The 13,443-nt window shown below is 37.6% G+C and overlaps 1 protein-coding gene across 7 annotated transcripts in view; it reads left to right on the top strand.

Annotated features, from left to right (window-relative positions):
* NEDD4 (NEDD4 E3 ubiquitin protein ligase) overlaps positions 1-13,443 on the top strand; it is an 80,009-nt gene that overhangs the window by 28,353 nt on the left and 38,213 nt on the right. For 2 of the 7 annotated variants that reach the window (XM_072402344.1, XM_072402345.1), the window contains exon 1: positions 1,196-3,189. The exons of 2 other annotated variants lie outside the window; for them this stretch is intronic. In XM_072402344.1, coding sequence (XP_072258445.1) covers positions 1,630-3,189 — 1,560 coding nt within the window. In that variant the 5' untranslated portion in view covers positions 1,196-1,629. Of the gene's footprint in view, positions 1-1,195; positions 3,190-6,141; positions 6,430-13,443 lie in introns of those variants that run through there. 3 more of the 7 variants (XM_072402346.1, XM_072402347.1, XM_072402351.1) reach the window with 2 other exon arrangements.

Consider the following 13,443-nt stretch of genomic DNA (forward strand, 5'->3'; position numbering starts at 1 on the left):
ACGCAGCTTTACCTTCAATCCTGCAGATCAGTCTGTCTGTCGGCAGGCTTCTTCCATCGGGTCCCACGTCGTCCCTGTATCTGTCTTCGGGCTGGCGCAGAGGGAGTGCTAGGCGCCGCCATCTTCTTTCTTCTTCCTACGTCACCCATTCTTGCATTTTGTAGGCGCGAGATCAGTTGACATAGATTGGGAAAAAAACTTGCCAATCCTACTGCTCATGAGATGCTCAGGCATGCGCAGAAGGAGCAGCCAAGAGCACCCCGGGACGCGTGACGTAGGTATTCCGGGCGGCTCTGCGCTCCCATTTATTCTTGATCGCCTAAGCGATCGAGAAATAAAAGGGCGGTGCTGCACGTTAAAAAAAAAAAAAAAAAGGGTTGCACTTTTTTTTACTTTGAATAAAAGGGTTGTCTACCATTTTATGTGAAGTGAACATTCTGAGTTTAGGTACGCTTTAAGGTTTCTCTTTGCTTAGATGGATGTATTGTTTTATTACTTATTTATTTTATTGTGAACATTTTCAGTTTATCAACATAAACATTACTTAGGAGTAAAATTGTTGTTTTCGCCACATAATGGGCTTTTTACGATTTTTAGAATCTTTGTTTCATAAAATTAATATTCAAATAATTTCTCCATTTCTTGCACTTAGTAATTAAATGTACGAAAAGTCACACACATAATTAAAAAAATCAAGCACTATGCTGTGTGATTTGTTATATGAAATTATAATCATAAGCAAGACATAAAAAACAAAAAAATAGTGGAAGTAAGAAATACATATATAATGTTTTATTTTCCTGCTTTTTGGAATTTATTTGACTGTGCTTCACACATGTATGTAAAAATTTATGACTGTTTTCTGGAGTACATTTTCCTCTGCTGTGAACACAGCATTGCAACTAAACATGCTCATTGTTTTAAACTCTAATAGCAGGTATGTTTTTATACCCTTTTGCTGGAACTTGAAATTCAAATGAATACCAGTGGTTTCTTGCATAGCAGAATCTTTAGTAGTTTCCTATTATGGATAGTTTTTAGTAATTTAATCCCAACTTTGATACTCAATTATGTGGAACTCCTTTCCCTGCAACTTCCTGTAACACTATATGTATGGGTAAAAATATTAGAGGCTGTGCACTGTACTGGAAGTTTAGACACACTAATACAACTAGGACATGTGTTCAGCCTCGGAGACTCGAGCAAGAAGGAACAGTTAGATTTGAAGTACAGGCTCGGTGTTGATTTTGGGAAGGACTCATTCATGCATATTGGAGAAGGTATAATTATATCAAGCTTGGCAGTGTTTCAGCCAGTTTGCAGCAGCAGAGCTAAGCTTAAAGGTCGTTAGAAATCAAGTGCTTGGTAAGTGAATGCAGTTGGAGTACAAGCAATCCAAGACGATTTAGAAACCGTGGAGTCAGGAATGGTTTGTTTGTTTCATGACGTGCTTTGCTCTACCCCGTGGCTCATCATTTTCCTGTGCTTGACTGGGACACATGAGGCAGTTTTCTGCATTGCCCTGTCGTTTATTGCAAACATTCTACATGTTTTTCTGCCGCTTCTTGTCTGCTGCTGTAGAAAAGAAGAATTGTACATCTGAATTAATAATATGTTCAGAAAGAACAGATGGCACGTCGGTTAAGACTTCATTTTGCCACCAGAAGAAGCAACACCGATCCTTTGTCAGAAAGCACGGAAAATGGCCAGGACAGCAATATTCATATGTGCTTTGAAAGATATTCTCACTCGTCCGCACCAAGTGTGATCCAGATGAGACTTTCTCCACGGCAAACAGTACAACTGTCATCTTCACCAGAAATTGTTCAGTCACATCAAGGTAATTCTGTTTCACCACCAAGCAAAAAAAGCACATCGTTGCAGATTTCTTTACAGCCCAGCAGAAATAGTAGATGTCATCAATCTGGCAACTCAGACCTTGCTACGGAAGACATTTCATTCGTCAGTGCTTACCAGGATGGGATTCATTGTAGTTATAATGCGAACAAGAATTATAGCTGTCACCCAGTCGTAAATGACAGTAGGTTGCCTAATAGCACCTCCACTGAGGACTGCAGTTTGTGTAGCATTGCAACCAGTGACAATGGATCATTTAGTAGCAATAGCAGCGATTATGGATCATGCACAAGTACTGCAAGTGACACTGGTTCATGTACAAACAGTATCCTAAGTGATACTAGTAGCTGTACGCATTCGTTAGGTGATGCCAGTTTTGTTAGTAGCAATGCACTTTGTATGAATGCAGAAACTTCTTCAACCAAAAGCAATAGGGTTCGGCAGATTTTACCTAGATGCAAAAGTACATTTCCATTTGATCATGATGAAACAATCAAGGAGGTAAATATGGCAAACCTGCCATCAGGGAAAAAAATGAAACTTCCTCTGAGGCGCTGTTCTTCATTGGTCATCTTTCCTCGCAGCCCTTCTGAGACGCCACCGACCTCTCCAACTAGTCCAAGCCCTACAACAAATAGAAGCTCCTACCAAACATCATATCAGTTAATGCTTTGTTCAAATGATCTTCCACAAAATGAGGAACAGACATCATCCAAGGGTTTTCTTTCAACAGCAGTTAATGGAGTTCGACTTTCCAAAAATACTTGCACTATTGGTGAAGTTAGAGATGTTAAACCACTTTACTTGAATGACTCATTACGGGAGAGCCCCTATCCATCAGACAGTCTTCAAAAATTTGACACTACAGAGGATGAATTGTCTTTTATTTCAGTGCATGTTTCTCACCAGAAACCATTGTCATCTGCTAATGAACTTGTCAGAGACTACATCATACCAAATATCCATGATGAGGAGGTCCAACTCCATAATGGAGGTCATCCACGACGCCATATACGCCTGTTACGCAGTAGTTCTGCTTGCTCTCCTTTGAGTAAAGTTACAGAATGCCAAATTAATATTTATGGAGACCGGAGTCACAAAGGTATACCCAGCAGTAAATCAAATTCCATTTTCCAAAGAAGTATATCTGAGGGGCCTCCTCCTAAACTTTCTTCTTCTAGTCTTAAGTATAATTATCCGAAATTGGGATCATCCCATTTGCACATACAGTTTGCACCTGGAAGTGAAAGTAGGATAAGTAGCTTTAAAAGACAGTTTATTAAAAACCCTTCCACAAAAGTGCCTGGTAAGCCATCTGTGAAATGCCACAAGGTAGGTATTTTCTGTTACTATACCTGATAACTGTCACTTTTTTTTTACACGTTTATAGAAATAATGAATATTTGCAGATCTGCTGCAAAAGCTTTACAAGAAAGTCAGAATTGTGGGAGTGTTTGATGTAGTGTATATCTTTGTTTTATAGTCCTTGTGGTTATTGTTTATTTTAGATCACTATGAACATTTGAAAATGACTTTGTGATTTTTCCTCATACTATAAACTCATATAAGTTTTACTAAAAATATTGTGTTGCAAAAGTTGTTAATCTTTTGGTCATTTTTTTACTTTTATGTTGTTTACGCTAACTATGTTAAAAATCTATTAAATACAGGTGGTTTTTAATCGAAATGATATTAAAATTATTAATCGAAATTCTTCTTAAATTGAGGCTGGTATAGTTTAGTTTACGCTTTTAATTGTACTAGGTAATCATATGTATATGTTCATAGTTTATTATTCATGTTCTTTAGAACAATACTATTTAATATTCAGTATAAAGTTGTGTTGACTGTGTGGCTTTGAATGTGTTCAGTCCAGCTCTAGCCCAGCATTGTAGCTCAGTTAAAAATAAACAGCTCCCAAAATATTTCACTTGACTCCAGTTAGTCTGGCCGTGTATACTGATATGCTGAGGGTGGGTTCAAATTTAACAAGTTGATATTAGAGCAGCATTTAGTAATGCTAGCTATCTGTACCCAGCAGTCATGAAATTAAATCAGGCTTTGGTCAGGGCCTGCTCTTACTGAAAGATCTGTTCGTTCTTCACTTGTGTGCCCAGGTTTAAGCCTCTAGTAGCATCATATCAATTTTCCCCGCTTCAATAATCAACAGCTTGTTAAGAGTGACTTTCTGAAATTCAATGTGAAATGCAACCTGTTACTATATGTTAGGTTCCCTATTCTTTAACAGAAAAATCCATTAAAGAGGTAATCCTTTTTTATCAATGGAACTGAGATGAGTAAACGTCTTAATAATTTGCACCACTGGCAATTCAGCTCATGTGCTGCTTTTAAACATGGTAATTTTCAGAACATTAGTTATGCAGATTTTTTCTTTTTGGATTGTTTTAAAAAATATTTTCTGATAAAAGAAATGAGTACCCATTAGTCAATTCCCACACAAGTCATTTTTTTTTTTTTTTTTTTTACCAGTGCTCTCTCCTATCTCTCCTCTCTCTCTCTCTTCTCGGCAGACAGTTATGTAAAACCATTGGCGATAAGAGAACTCAACATATTGTAAACTCTTTAATATAGTTTTTAAGTTTCGAAGAATTATGCAAGCATTTGTATAGAAAACTGGATCACCACAGGGCGGCAGTCCACCAAGGCCACAGATGTTTATCTGTTCTCTATCCACTGGAAACTTCCCTCATCACCTCCATTAGCATAATGTGATGGTCTTTGTTATATCACCTCTTTGCCTTAACATTATCACTTTGTTCATTAAAATGTATCTAAATTTCTAAAACATTTCACCTTATTTTGGTATGGAAGGTATGAAGTGTTTTGTTGTAGGAAATGTTTAGCAAAAATATAAAGCTTATAATGGTTCTATCATTCTTCTATTAAACTTTAAAATAGCATTTTGCTTGCTGAGATATTTCCTATCACTTTCTGTTCCATAGACAGCATTTTTGCCAAGTGTCTCTAACTTCAGTTTTTAGGCATTTAAAATTCTAGTAAAACTCTCTGGACTTTTCTTCTAAAATTAATATATGTGTGTGTGTGTGAACCTAAAAAATGTAAACAGGTAGATATTTATTTTTGCATATTATTCACTTGTTGTTTTTAATATGGTACAATCATATCTTTTGAGACATTATTATGTGAAAGTAATTTACACTTGCACTTGATTGCAATTCCTTTCTATAAAAAATAACAGCAGAATTTTGTGCAAATACAGCAACTGTAAAAGCTGCTTTTATTAAAACAAGCACTGATGCAGTGTAGAGATACATTGTTACTTTTGTGTCCACTTTGTTTTATTCATTTGAAGAGCCATTTGAGCTGCTGTCTTGAAATGCTATCAGTGAAAGTAACCCCACAAAAAAAAAAAAAACAATTTTAAAAACAATAACCCCTAAGTTACTACTTTCCCCCTTTTTCCTTCTAATTTGATCCGTCTAATTAAAAAGGCCCTTAGCAGAAATGTAAATGAAAGAAAAAAAAATGCACTAGTGCACAGAGATGTAAGAGCTAAAATGGTAATATTTTCACTTTTTCCAGATAGTTAATATAATTATTTGGTGAAAAGTGCTGTCAAATAGGTATCTGCAGAATTGCTACCTTGCTTCTATGTGCAGCAAGCAGTTTTTGTTTCTGTAAAGGATACTGAGTTTTTAGGAAGTGCATACAGGCCCTGCTCTCTCTGTGCAGAAGTATTGCTTTTCAAAGCTCTTGGTGCAACTCAGCCACACAAAAAATAACCACAGTCTTTCTGCATTTATATGATCTACATACGAGTGAAATCATAACCACTGTGAAACCATTTTTTTCCCCTAATTCTGTAAGTGCCATTTTACTCGCTGTTTAGGTGCACTTTTTATGTATATTGTGAAAGCTCAGTAGAAGCTTCAGTACAGGAAAGGAATCTCTACCATGCAACAAGTAAGTAAGTCTGGAGTGCAGCTTAAAAGCACTTTTAATTTGAAAAACACTTCTTTTCATCTTGTACTACAAATTTAGCGCTAAGAGCTGCATTATTCCTGAAGATTTTATGATTTTTATAAGCAAGACAAAGTCTCACTTTAAAATTTGAATGATTGTTTGCAATGCTCTGTTTCTAAATTCAACACTTACTTTGTCATTTAATGGCATTTGTTTTTCTGATCAGAACATTGCCTAATTGTCATCTTTACCGGAACATGCTGTGTAGTTTGTGAATGCTATGTATATGGTTAAAGATTGATTGTGCACTCACAGGCATGCTTAGACATGTATTTACATAAATATATTTGTTCACATGATTGCTTAGTGTCAGTATGACTTGAGCAATTAGTACTTGTGGTCTGTGACCTCAGCACTACTGATTTATAAATAGAAGAATTTTTGTTCTTGCTTCGCCTGCAGATTGTCCGGTTAGCAACCTGAAACATCACCATCTTCCCTGTAGCTGTGAAGTTTACACCTTTCTCAGTATCCCCTGCACAGACACTAAGGCTGTGCACAGCTGAAGGGGATTTTGCTGCAGCCAATGACCAGATTAGTTCCTGGAGTCAGTCCTGTCTTGCTATGGTATGGTACTCCTATTTTAAACCTTCCTTGTTCCAGGCTGGGGTTACTGGATCCTCAGCATGTTTCCGCTCTTCTGGCAATGTGTTTCTCGGTTCTGGTGTTCTGGATTTTGACTTTGCCTGTGATCACTTTCTGCCCCAACCTCAGCCTGTTAGATGACTTTGCCTTGATTGCCGCCTACCCTGACCTAAGCATATTTAGGTACTCTGCCTTGACTCGAAGTGTTCCTGTCTAATACGCCTTCTTATACTGAAACCAAATTTTGTTACTCCTGGTGGGGGGGTCGCAAATTGGTGACCTCGTTTGCACAAAGTAGAAAGGTAGCACTGGGGTTACTGGCCCATCACTCCTTGTGGGATGCGCTGGTGATGACGCACCTGTATTTGGCTCCTCAGGTAATCCTGTGCCACCTGTCAGGAGGTGACCTGTAACAATTTTATTCTTGGTAAAAGAATTTTAAAGCTTTTCAGATGTGCATAACTTTTACTAAAAAATTACCTTTTTACTGTCTTTGTTTTGAATATTGTAATATTACATAGTTACATAGTTACATAGTTTACATATACTGGTAATTTAGGTGCATTAAAATAGTTCTGCGTATTTATTTGAATTAATTGTGAGACTGTGTATATCAGGGTTGTTTTACACAGTCCTCATTCATTGGCAACATGAAGCAGAGTGTATTTTCATGTAGACCAGAGCTGATATTTGAAACCTAAAGTCAGAAAAACAGGATGGCTAGGAAGAGCACTTCTGTGGCTTCAGTCCCTCACTGGACAAAACACTGCGGAATCTTGCTCCCCTGTAAGGAAGCAGCAGCAGCAAAGCAATTCTTTTATTTTTTAATAAGGCCAGCATGGCGTGTAGTTGTTGCCTTTGGCAGGTTTGCTGTAGTGTATATTAGGCCTAAGAGGGGAAAAGTTCCTTGTGAGATTACCAGTTACTTCCTATGGACATGTAGGCCACAAAAAGTAATCTCCTGTACTGGGAGAAGTAGTGGAGGTTTCTTCTGTGTTATACAAAGTTATCCTGAAATAATTAAACAGTCACTTACGTAAGGGACATAGTTGTCTAGAAGGGAGAATGTTTAGATGAAGTGTACATAAACATTTTAAATTAGTTGATGTGCATGATGTCCTCATTCCAGGCTAGGTAGTCAAAAGTCAAATCTGTCTCATGGATTGATGCTTTTCCAGGTAAGCCTGCCAAAATGTGCAAATACGCTTTATGGCAAAGGTCTGGTGGACACGTAAAGAACTCTAGTTCTGCTTTAGAGCCAAAGAACAGTTTGTGTTTGTTTTCATTCAAATCAGTGTAATTCTATCAAAAAATCATTATTGGCAAATCCTGTACACATCCTAAATGCCTATGTACGGTAGCTCCTTATACTTTTGTTTCTGCTTGAATGCTTCACATTGTAAAAGTTTTTTTTTTTTTGCAATGTTTTTATTATAAATAACAGTATGTGTAGGAGAAGAGAAGAATGTTAGTGTGCAGAGCTTCTTATGTGTAAGATACATAGCCAGGTCAGATACTTTATTGAAGCTAAATTGTGTCTGCTTTCTACTCCCTTCAAAGGTTGACAGGTTAGCACAGGGATAAACTTTGAATGTTTATGTGGTTACTGAAGCTGGCTGTTGACATGGGATGGTCATTGTCCAATACAGAATGGAGCCTTTTGTCATTGGTAGAAGCAGACAATTTTCTTGTGAAGATCAATGGACAGATTTGAAAACCTTACCTGATCTGTATTTGCCGCTCTTTTTTGCATAAACTGAGAATGGTCCCCCCAATATCTTACAGTGCAATAATAAGCTCACTGAAAGGAAGTAACCATTTTTTTTTGGATCATTTTGTTCAGCGAGGTGGTTTCAGTGCTGCAGATTGATAAAATAAAAAGTGGGTCTACAATTTTGTACTCCATTTCCCCATCAAAATGACTGAATTATAGAATGTGGTGTATTTATCAAGTTTTATATCTTCTGTAGTAGGTTTTTTTTTCTAAACCTGAAATATTTCACAGTACAGGCTTGTTTCATATTACAAAGTTACAGATGTTATTTTCCTAAATAAAAAAAAACACCTCTAGTCTGTGAACAGGATGATGATGAGGTATTATTTGGACAACTAAGCTTTATAACCAGGGTTAGCACCCATCCCCACTACATATCTGGATTAAAAATCGCTGCTGACTATCCCTAGCGTACTGGATGTTATTCATGTGTAAGAATAGTTTTTGCAGAGTCATGTACCGTTTTATTTAGAGATCTGTACCGGACGTATTGCAACATTAAGCTAATCTGCACCACAAACTATTTTCACACATTGCAGCTGGGCACACATTGCAGCACACACAATATAGAGAAGTTTTGAGGCGAGATCCGAATCTCCAGCATCATATACATGGTAGTCTTCATTAGCATCATAACATAGTAGCATAATTTCTCTAGGAAGTCATTTTAACACTGAAATAGATGTCTAGGTGCAGTTATATGTGGGAAGGGGGCGGGTATGGCAACATACTTATTCTTAACTTTTGTAAGTCTAAAATCCGAAGATTGGGTAGGAATGTATGTATAATGACATAGTATAACAACATCAGTTGTACAGTTGCTTCTGATATGGAGTCAATAGAGCACCATAACTAATCAGTCATTTTCCTTTACCATTATCCGTTAGTTGTATACTAGTCCCATGGGACAAGGAAGTAAAGCTGGTGGCTTCTGGTAAGCCAGTTTCAGCTACAAGCCATGTATATAGTTTTAGTAGCTTAGGAGAGGATAGTAAATTTTGTATTATTTCTGTGCCACTTCATCTTCATTATTAAGGTATCTTCAGGGGGCACAGGCCATTCACTTTTGTATGCGTAGGTCGCTTTCAAGCACTAATTGCAGAATTGTAGTTGGCAACTTTTATACTTCAGCCTCAGAGCTCAGATGTTACATACAATTTGTTTGAATTCCAACCTCCAATGCCATCCGTGCTCCTAAAATTACAGATAGCAAAAGATTTCTGTTTTCTGAAACTGAAATAAATGTCCTAGCAGCAGTCCAGTGATCCAGAATTTGCTATAGACAAGACAAGTGATCTATTAATTTATGTATCCAGTACAACTAGGGTATTGAAAAGATTTTACATTTTTGAGACCAGACCACCCCACCCAAAATACTTTTAGAAACTATTTTTTATGAAGCAAATGGCTGGAAGTGTTAGTATTTAAGTATGGACACTTTCCCCTGCATATATATGTTAAGCATAGCCTATCAAGCAGTCTGTCTTTTGTACAGATACATCTTCATCATAGATATTCACAATCTCTCTTGCCGTGCTGCACTAAAATCCCAAGCAGTGGTATCAGTCCTGCCCAGGTTACTGTTCTGGTCTACAGCACTCCTCTCCCCTGTGTCTTGGAGTGATATTAAGTTGTTATATGGTCTTAAAACAGTGTTCACTAACCAGTGGTCTGTGAAAATGTTGGTGGTCAGTGGCAGAAAAGGGACCCTGCTGATGGGTGCACTTGCCAGAGACACAGACCATGTCTCCCATATGCATCACAGGCCCAGGGTGTTGTCTTTGTACAAAACCTGTGATGGGAGAGTGGGCGGGTTCTGGCATCATGACGTGACTCTGGTGGAAGTGTCTTCCCCTTTGAGCTCCCGTGCATGTGTGGTCCTGAGTCCCAGAAATTAGTGGTCTGTGACAGTAACCAAAAAGTTGGTGACCACTGTCTTAAAACTCTTCACGTCTCAGGGTGACAATGTTCACCACCCTAATGGGAGGTTAACTATACCATACCGGTTTGTGATCAGTAACCATAATGGTCAATAAACTTTCTGCCAGGAATAATACTATTGCTTCTAGCCTGGGGGACAGCACAACTGTATACATCAGAAATTTTTTCTCCAACTTGAGGGTATGCAAGGTCATTGCAGATCATACCATTGGAGAAGGGGAAACGAGGATTGCTATGTTAAGTTTCAAGCAAGCGGTACATTTTAGTACAGATGTCTATGTACAGTAGTCACGCACAAGTGCTAAAAAGATTCCTTGCTTTACATAGTTTCCCATAGACATGTTGCAGACACAATATGTAAAGAATAATTGTGATCACATTTAACTCCTTATATTTTGACAATTTATTATACAGGTAGTGCCCCGGGTTAAGGACATCCGACATACAGACCTCTCCTTGATAGGAAGGGCTTCCCTGCTGCTCATGTGCAGGACAGAGGCTTGACGGGGCAGGGGGTACTTTGCATCACTTTTTAATGGCCAAGACAAACTCTACAGTTGTTTCTTTTTGCATATTTTTTTTTTATTGCTTTGTGAATAACTCACATTGAGGATTTTATACAGTAACTGACACCACGCTGCCTAATATTATGTTGAGACAAACATCTGTCCTAATTGCATTCATTAAAATATTGTACCTTTTCTGTGTTACATACAAATTCAACTTCAGAACAAACCTACAGTCCCTATCTCGTATGTAACCCGGGGAATACCTGTACTTACATTTGTATATGTACAGTATATGTTACTTTATTTTTTTTAAGTTTCCAGATTTTGTAATTTGGCTAGAGATGAGTAGATGTCTTACAGAAAGAAGGTTACAGGCAGTGAAACATCTGCCCGTCCTCAAATGACTCTCATACTACAGAAACCTACTGTAACATTCTTCCCCGCTTGAGAGGCAAACGTATCGTACACACAATAAAAACTTTGTTCCTCCTTTTATTTATGTATGTAATTATACATTATGTAATGTAATTTTTACAGGAAAATTTTCAGTTCTTTGTTTCCTAAAGGTTTTTTTTTGATTAATTTCTATTATTGTTAGGAGCAATTATTACACTTTTGTTACTCTTGTTGGGCACAGTAGTAGCCAGTATTGTGCCAACTGGCTATATATATATATATATATATATATATATATATATATATATTTGTCTAACCTAAAGAATGTTTGGGAAAAACAGCCTTTTCCTAATCCAGTCGATATGTGGTTGCTACTAAAAGTTGCTGCACATGCAGTAACTGCGCTGTTTAATTAAAGAAGTATCTAAGTGTGCTATGGAAGGCTTAATCTGTGCAACACCTGTAAGTCAACTGTGCCAAATATTGATATTTCAAAGTAGTGCGTTGTGTGAAATCGTGACAGCCAGATTTATTTTTAGAGGGAGCAGAGAAACATTCTGTGTTGATTAAAATAACTGCTTGATGGTCACTCCTACTGTGTCTTCTGAGAAGCCATTTATGCGGTGGAAGCCCAGAATGTATGGTTATGTCTGGGACATTTTAGCAGAAAGAATGTTGGCCTATAAAAGACATCTATTGAGTCTGTATTTTTATAAGCAGGAGCAATAGTCCACATCTTTGTTTATTTTTTGCTGTGCGTGATGTTATTTTTATGCCCTCCAATATACATTTGAATTCTTCGGCCCTGCAAGTATGGACTTCTGTGTAAAGACCAACTAAGCCTGCATCTACTTTTGGCAAAGCCTTAAAGTAGGCTAACCATATGGGCCGATTTGATTTTCTGTATGTCGGAATAGCACATTTATTGAAAAATGTCATTCACCTTAATGGGGAAAGTTGCAAACGAAAATATTTCAGTGCTCTGAATGACCTTGCACATAACACCTCAGAATAACACTTTGTTGAAGCTTTGGTAATTAGCAGCCACAGGTGTGTACGGTTTCTGTTTTTCTTTCCAGTGTGAGGACAAGGAGGTGCTCAACAGTTTATAAGCCAAGCGCTCAGTTAGATTCAAGCTGTGTGCCGTTACCACATTTAAAATATTTATTTAAAGTAACACTGACCTGAGAAAAATCTTTTGGCCGCCATTGCTAATATTTTCTTCTGAAGTTGCTAGCTGTCTGGATGTCATACTGGTGGCTTCATTACATTAAGTTACTAACATGTAGGAGATATAAAATTCAGACATTCACGTGACTTCCTCTTCGGCAGTGACCTAGACGTTTTACCTTGAGTAAAAGGCCAAGAATGGCATCCCAGTCATTTAACTATACCAGTTGTACTCTAAAGGATCAATCCATCTGAAAGTAATACTTCAGGGTACAGTTAGAGTTTGCTGGGTAGAGGGCTTCAACTTTTGGTTTCTTTGCTTCCCTTTTTTGCATTCTTTCATTTTCATTAACAATAAACTTTATTAAAAATGTCAGGGATATAGGGTACAAATCAAAAAGATGAAATAATGAAAAATGTAAACAGGGAATAAGCATTCACATGGTATATTGACAAGGAGTGGGGGTAACATTGACATAATACATATCAGCAATAATCAACAGTAATAGCTTAAAACTGCGAAAGGTCACCGTTATTTGTATCAATATCAGGAGCAATAAGTAGGTTTTTTAGGGAGTGCGGAGCGCCTGTAGTAAGAAATGTGTCTGGCATCATGTCAGCCATGTGTCTGGCATCATGTCCAGGGAGCCGTGGACCTGCAGAGATCTGGGTGACGAAGGGTAAACCAGGGTTCCAACACCGCCATAAATTTGTCATGTATATTCCTTTATTTTTTTTTGTGACCTAGTTTGTAAAGGCATAAAATCTCAAAATCCTCCTATTATTTGAGTCTTATTGTTCTGCCATTTCCTAACTGTTAAATTTCATGTTGTTTAGTCTTGATTGCTGTGAATTTCCCCCAGTTTTCCTTTTGCTAAGCTACTGCAGATGGTCTGGATAGGAATAGAGAGACTCATGATTAAATTCTTTGAGGGCCACCCTGGATCAACTGTCATTTTAGAGCCACGTGCCTTCTGATATAACACTTTAATTGTAGCATTGCGCCTTCCTGGCATTTTTTCTTAACTTGTGGGTTGCAATCCAGACAGCGGTTTGTGATCTTTCTCCAAGTGGTTTGCAGTTGGACAGGTTATATATGCAGAAGACAGAAGAAACATGTTGTCTAATAGGATAATAATTATGTAATGATGATGTGTACTTCTGTTAGCTTCAGCAACAAGGCCAGCTCACCAAGGAATTGAGTCA

This window comes from Pyxicephalus adspersus, chromosome 2 (genome assembly GCF_032062135.1).
Source record: "Pyxicephalus adspersus chromosome 2, UCB_Pads_2.0, whole genome shotgun sequence".
In the NCBI taxonomy this organism is placed as follows: Eukaryota; Metazoa; Chordata; class Amphibia; order Anura; family Pyxicephalidae; genus Pyxicephalus; species Pyxicephalus adspersus.